At 59.9% G+C, this 6,963-nt stretch overlaps 1 protein-coding gene across 1 annotated transcript; it reads right to left on the bottom strand.

The window, feature by feature from the left end:
- Positions 1-42: 42 nt before the first annotated feature.
- LOC131665180 (uncharacterized) lies at positions 43-6,844 on the bottom strand. The gene is given in 18 exon segments (XM_058936885.1): positions 43-185; positions 260-339; positions 421-628; positions 715-959; positions 1,051-1,690; positions 1,760-1,980; positions 2,051-2,759; positions 2,846-3,120; positions 3,122-4,126; positions 4,191-4,406; positions 4,471-4,671; positions 4,746-5,276; positions 5,346-5,544; positions 5,622-5,728; positions 5,798-6,093; positions 6,153-6,361; positions 6,420-6,619; positions 6,679-6,844. Coding segments are annotated over 18 exon segments (5,619 nt in total). The 5' UTR covers positions 6,818-6,844; the 3' UTR covers positions 43-47.
- Between the last annotated feature and the right edge of the window lie 119 nt (positions 6,845-6,963).

The raw sequence follows: 6,963 nt of genomic DNA, 5'->3' as shown, positions 1-6,963 counted from the left end.
ATCTATTGTCATCGTTGATTAATGAATCTCTTTAAATTTTCTACTGATTAATAACCTTGTTGAATAACTTTGTAAACTGTACTATTGAATTTGAATCCAGCAAATAAATAATTTTCACTCATGTGACGAAAAGGTGTAAGAAATTGAATATCGTCAGCCCAATACGACATCTTTCGTTGGAACTTCTAAATAGTAGAAATATCGAGTTATTATCCATAAATTAATTTGGCCACGTTACGCCTGGAAAATGTGCTCTTACCCCGTAGAACATGTATTCGTATATGTAAAGCCAACCATCCTTGGTAGTTGTAACAACGAAAGCATCGCTCTGTCCGAAGTCTATAAAGAAAAAGTGTTGGCGCGCTTTCTAATTGTAAACAACAATTATTTATTGCCAATTGTGTTAGTGTATAGTATTACCTCCGCTATAGAAAACTCCCAGAGAAGTGACCCGAGACTGAAAGGGTAGAGTTTGATAGTCGACGAAAGAGTCGAAATCGGCCTCGTAGTTGAATATTTGCAAAGCGCTGACGTCTGGATTACTGAGAATAACAAAGCTTTTGTCGTTGAAGCTGACTGACGCAACGTGTTTGCTGCCACCTGTTGCGAAAGTGCGAATCTCCTGGAACTAAGTTGGACGCGAAAGCGAAGACGCGCTATGTAACTCGTTGTTAATTGAAGCTTCGTGAAAAATGGAGGCTTGGGAGCGTATACCTGACGAGTATCCGGAATGAATCTCAAAAGTAAGGATTCCGCTCGACCTTTCACGCAGCCGATTAAAAGGTGGATTCCAACATTTGGAATTTGGAAAACGTTTACGTTCCTCGCTCCGTGTGTTGCAATTCTTTGGACCAAGTGCGTTTTCCCGTTCGTCAAGTCAAACCGGTACAGCAAAGAGTTGGTCGCGTGAGTATTGGCCTCTTTGTTGTAAAATATGGCTACGATGAGGTACAATTGGTCTGCGTTCGGGCGAATAACAAGCTATCGATGAGTGTCATTGTTTGCAATGCAACCGTTCTGTTGCGTCATTAGGATATCGAGTGTACGTACCCTCGACCTGGAAAATTTGAGCATCCGAAACGTAGCCATCGATCAGGAGCGCCGGCACCCGTCTCGATGTCTCTCGATGTCGATCCGAGTTAAACCAAAATATCCTGGAATGCTCGTGTTCGCCGCTGGATTTCGAGCACCGTTTGCTGTACGATACCGATCTGCTAACAATCGTCAGTTCGTAAGCAGCCTCGGGCGCGTAAAACGAATTCCTGAGGTTGTTCAGGCTTTCCTCCCGGATTTCATATTCTCCCGACGGCAAAACGTCGACAACGCGCTGCAGTCTGCACGAACAGCCGCTTGGCAAATCGCAAAGTGCGGCCGCTTCCGCCGTGACGAACTCCAATCGAGTTTTATCTTTTATCGATGCACTCTTGATAGCTTGGATACCGGCAAAGTGCCAATCGAATGTCCTCTCCGGTTCCAAGTAGAGCACGCTAGTTCCCGAGCTTCTCGTCCGTCCTAGCTCGAATTTATCCAAGTCGAGCGAAGCGTTGAGCAAAGATGACACTTTACTCAAGGCAGCCTGTACCAATGGGTTTTGCAGATATTTTTTTCCGCCAGCACGCCACAATTGCAATCCATTGACTTTTCCGGATACGCTGATATCGCCTGACAACTCCACCGTGCCCTCGAACACCTGGTTAGCATGTTGAGCGCTTGAACAAAACGCTCCGCTCGACAATTGTTACGCTTTCGAAGAACCTACCAAGCTCCCGGAGATGTTGGCCTTCGCGCCGTTCATAACCGCATTATCGTAGATCGCATTTGCCTCGAAGCCGTTAATCCGTGTGGTTTCCAAGTTTCGCTCGACGGTCAGATTCGAACGAAAGATTATACCTCCGTGAACCATAATGGGCGTACCGTCGGCATTGTTTTGCACTAAAGATTCCGGAGCTACTTGATTGATCGATGCGACCATAGTGCCATCTGCGAGGTCGAACGTGTTAGAGCAAAATAGAGGGCTTTCAGGTCTTAGCTAACTGTCAAAGATGCGTACTCAATACTTGAACCGAGTGCGCGAATTCCGCGTCGACGAATATTTCGTTATCTTCGTCCACGGTCACTCTGCGCTTGAGGAAGTCGTCCAAGTCAACCCCGTCGAGCTTGTGCACCGAGACGTTGCCGTCCACGCGCAAGTCTTGAAAATGTAATTTCTTGGGCATCTTTTGGTCGAGCAGCGCGAGTTGCTGCAGCGCGACCCCGTGGACATTGGCCTTGGTGATCAAACGACCGATCTCGACTGCATCGAGGAAGGTAATGTCGGCCGACACGAGTTCTGCCTTGTCTTTGCGAAAAATTCGCGAACTGACCTGACGAACGTCGAGGCCGTTTACGTGGTCGATGTCGATGTTGCCCTGAACCTCGAGATCGCCAACTACCAATGCCTGCTTAAATATTTTAGTGCCTCCGACGGCTATTGGATCGGAGGCTCTGCCAGCGTCGACGACCGTGTCGGCGACAATCTCGCTGATCTTACGCGCGATCTCGGAGCCGGCGTCTCCGCTCAGGTAGAGCGACTCCACGATGGCGGGCCTTTGGAAGGTGACCGGCGCGACGATCAGCTGATCGTCGCGCGTGGTGACCGCATCGTCGAGCAAGCGAGCCAGGGAGTGCGAGACGCCCGATGGTTCTTCCCACTTGACGTTAGCCTGAACCAGCAAGTTGTCCAGGCCGTCGGTCGGCAGGCGGCGCAGCTTGCTCGCGAGCTGAAATCGATTACCACGGCCGCACATCGACGACGAACGCCAGGCCGAAGCGGAAGCGGCTGGACGGCCGAGAGAGGAAGGCCTACCTGCGAGACGTCCTGACCGTTGAGCGTCCGGCTGCCGACGTGGCCGTCGACGAACAGACGAGAAAAGGTGACGTCGCCGCGCAGCACAGCCGGGCGGTCGACGTAGACCAACTGGGAGAGGTCGACGCCGTTGATCGCGCTCGCGGTCAGGTACTCGAGCCGCGCGTCGCCGAAGCTGACCGTGCCGGCGAGCGTCTGGCGCTCGGCCCTGGACAGCGCAGTGGCGAGAAGGTCCTCGAGCGCCCGGCCGTTCAGAGAGCCGACCCGCGCGTCGCCCGTGACGCGCAGGCGGCCGGGGCCCCGCGCGTCCAGCAAGTTCGCCGGATCGTCGCGGCCCATGCGCTCGACGTAGTCGCCCGCGGGCTCGCCGTTGATGCGCTCGACCCGCAGCCCGTCCTCGAGCGCGAGCTCGGCCTCGACCGCCAGCGAGCCGGGCCGGTGCGCACCCGCGCCTGCCAGCCGCTCCAGGCGGCGCAGGGCGCGCTCCAGGTGGCGCCCGTTCAGCCTGGCCACGCTGGACCGCGAGGCCAGCAGCGCGGCGCCGCGCGGCGGCCGGTCGAACGTGGCGGGGCCGTCGGCGCGCAGCGCGCCCGCCAGCGCCTCGGCGACGCCGCGCCGCGCGTTCACCCCGCGCGACGCGAAGCTCGCCGGCGCGCATGCCGCCCGCGCCCACGCGCAGCGTCTCGAGACGCAGCTCGCCGGGCAGCCGAGGCGGTCGGTCCGGGCGCGCGTCCGTCACGGCGCGCACGGGAATGCCGTTGAACCGCTCGGTAAACAGGCTGTGGCGCACGGTCAGCCGCCGCAAGCGCACGGCCCGGCGGAAGGTCAACAGGTCGGCGGCCTCCTCGACCACGCGCTCGGGGTGGCCCGCGGAGGCGCGGCCGACGCCGCCACCGAAGCGGAAACTGGCGAAGGTGACGTTCTCGAGGTCGGCCAGTCGGGCCGCGTCGGTGTAGAGGAAATCGCGCTCGCCGAGGCCGTTGAGGTAGCGGCAGTTGAGGCGGTCCACGGTGGCGCCGCGCCGCAGGCTGACCGGCGCCTCGATCAGCTGGTCGCCGGACCGGGTCCAGCAGCCGGCCGCGAGGCCGCGCACGCCGGTGCGCAGACGCTCGCCGCCAAGGTGCAGCGCGCCGCGCTCGCCGAGCTGCAGGCTCCTCAGGAACACGTCCCCATCGATGTGCACGCGCTCGTAGTCCTGGATGGGCTGCATCAGCGGGATGGCGATGCTCGGCTCCACGCTCAGCTCGTCCGTGATGACGAGCCTGGCCAGCGTGACCTTGCCTAAGGCGCGACGCGGCGCGGTTAGCCGTGACCACTGGCTCACGCGAACGCGAGCGCCAATTACCTCTGATAACGTTCTCTGTCGACATTCTAGCGGCCTCACCGATCGCCACGCCGTTCACTTTGTCCACGTACAGCCGCTCAACCTCCAGCGTCTCGATAAACGCGTCTCGCAGGCTTTGATTGGACGGCTTGGTTATTAAATCCGATGACGGCACATCGTTCACGCGCTCGCTGTACAGCCTCGTCACCTGCACCGGACCCTCGTAGCGCACGACACCTGTACATGCGCGCGTTCGCCTTCATCGCCGATCCGACCAACGGTCTCTCTCTCTCGCTCTTACCTTGGATCGTCTGCTGCCTGCCGATGACGAACAGACCTTCCAGGAAGTCCCGCCAGTCAACGCCGCCGATGCGCCTCGCCTTCAGCTCTTTCATTATCAAGTCCGATTCAATGACAATCGTGTCGTTTACGATTGTCGAGCCCGCGCTATTGCTCAAATTGGCGATGCTGCTCCTCGCCGAGTCATTAACTTGCATCCAATCTGCAACGATATCATCAGCCGTCAATCGCTCGCCGCTGCTTTATTGCCGGTTCGTGCGACATTGCGCTACTCACGGTCGAAGCCGTAGCCGCACAGCGAGGACACGCTTAGCTCGTCGATGCTCGCCTCGCGCACGCTCAGAGCCGTGGCGAACCGCTGCTCGACGCCGGAGACGAGGTAGCTACTCAGGTCGGCCGGCTCGCCGTTCACGCGACCGGCCTCCAGCCGGTCGACGTGCATCTCGTCGATGCTCGCCCCGTCGAGCACGTTCACGTTGCCCGAGAGCATGGCCTGGCTCGCTAGCGCGTCCGCCTTCAGCGCACTCGCCCTGCCGCGCAGCTCGACCAGCCGGTCCCGCGTGCCTCGAGGACTCGGCGGCGTCACGTTCGGCCCCCCGCGAAACTCCACGACGGACACGCTCCCGCCGCTTACGCGCAGGTCGCCGAGGCGCAGCGGACCGCTCTCGCTCGCGTTCACCGAATCTCGCCACGATTGGACAGCTCGAAAGCGCTCTATCGTCGCCGCTCTCGAGTCCAGCGCGCGCCTCAGTTCCCTCAAGCAGGCCCGCACTTGTGCCTCATCGTCGTCGCCGTCGTCGACGCCGCCTGTCGGATTAGGAGGACTTGTAGCGCCGCTCGGCTATCAAAGCCAATTGGCTGCGGGACTCTACTTACTCGGCCGCTCGGCCCGCGGATTCAGTTGCCAGAGCTCCGTCTGGAACGTGCCGTCGGTGTTAATTTTGACGAGCAGCACCATCGTCGCGTCGCCGTGCCTCCAGGCCGTCGCGTCGACGACGCGCTGTCCGCTCGGCAGCGTCAGCTCCGCCAGGTGCACGGCTTTCTCGGCCAGCAGTCGGTAGACGAGCAGGGCGCTCTGCGTCCGCATGAAACAAGCAACGGTGCAGCGGACAGTCCGGGCGAAGCAACCGAGCGAGTTCGTTGGTCAATTACCGGATAGGCCACGAACAGTAGCGTCTCGTTGTCCACCTGCACGATGCGCACTAGGTAGGCGACTGGCCGCACGTCCGGCAGGTTCGCCAAGCTCTCTAAGGCAGCACCTTTGCCATGGTTCGAACAGAGGGCATCGATTAGACTCGGCGGCCGAGTGCCACGAGCGAGGGGCGTACCGTTCCAGCGCAATATCGAAGCCGAGCCGGCGGCGTCGATCGCCAGGAAGAGCGAGCGCTCGGCATCTTCGTAAGGTTGAATCAACAGGAGCGCACCCACATTGGCGGCCGAGCTCAGTCGGTGGGTCGAGTCTTGGTCGCCCAGCTCGTAAATGACGCAAGCGCCCTCGGCGCCTCGCGCGAGCGTAAACAGCAGGAGCGTCGAGCGACCGCTTCGGAAGGCGGCGACCGACTTCGGACTGGGTACGCCGACGTCGGCCACGAGAGCCATGCGCGTGCCGCTCCAGCGGTAAATCCTGCGGGCAGTGACAATCGGAGGCTGGGATCGAGCAGCGAGGCGAAGCGTGGCGCTCACTTGGAAGTGGGTACCGCGTCCTCGGAGTCGTAGGCAATGACCAGATGCGGCTCGCCGGCGTGCCAAAAGAAGGCCGCATCGATCGGCAGGAGTGCCGGATGGGCGATCGCCTGCGCGCGCTGGAAGGTCGAGCCGTCGAGAGTCCGATAATGAGCGCAATAAGTCACTCGGCAGAGGACGAGGAGCGACAGCGCGCTCCGAGAATAGCTCTGCAACGGGCGCGGAATGTAAATAAAGAGAAACAAATACGACGAGCGCGCGTCATACCTTAATGAACTTGATGGGCTGACTCGCGGAGGCGAGATTCAATTGGCGCTTCGCTCCCGTGCTATTGGCTTCGGTTAAATTTAGCGCGACCGACAGCACCCGGCGCTCGTCGATCGGCAACGCCTCGTCGAACAGGCCGACCGCGCGAGGCTGCTGTCGGCTTGGCCGACTCCACAAATTCTTCCACTGGCGCGCCTCGGCTGCCGACAAACAGAGAGCCAGTGCGGCGGCCGGCGCGCGGCCCGTCGGGCCTGCTTACCTGCGTCCTCGGCGCCTAGCCACGAATTCCTGGTCTGCCGCAGTCTCAGACTGATGTAGTCCCCGCTCGACGTCGGCCTGTTCGCGCCGCTCGCGACAAGCAGCCCCAGCAGCAGCAGCAGCTCCAGCAGAGAAGGCATCGTTCGAGCGATTGTCCAGCCACGACGTGCGCTGCGCGATCAAGGCCGCGCGACACTGGCCGCTGCCCGACCGCTGCCCGACCGATCCGCCGAATTCGCCGGCCGAGCGGAAACGCGGGGCAGGCGCGTTTGTTGGTAAACGCTAG

The sequence above is a fragment of the Phymastichus coffea genome, unplaced genomic scaffold, assembly GCF_024137745.1.
Source record: "Phymastichus coffea isolate CEN01 unplaced genomic scaffold, Cenicafe_Pcof_1.1 PCOF00047, whole genome shotgun sequence".
NCBI classification, from domain to species: Eukaryota; Metazoa; Arthropoda; class Insecta; order Hymenoptera; family Eulophidae; genus Phymastichus; species Phymastichus coffea.
The sequence above is the reverse complement of the archived record's forward strand: the minus strand, read 5'-3'. Positions and strand labels throughout refer to the sequence as shown.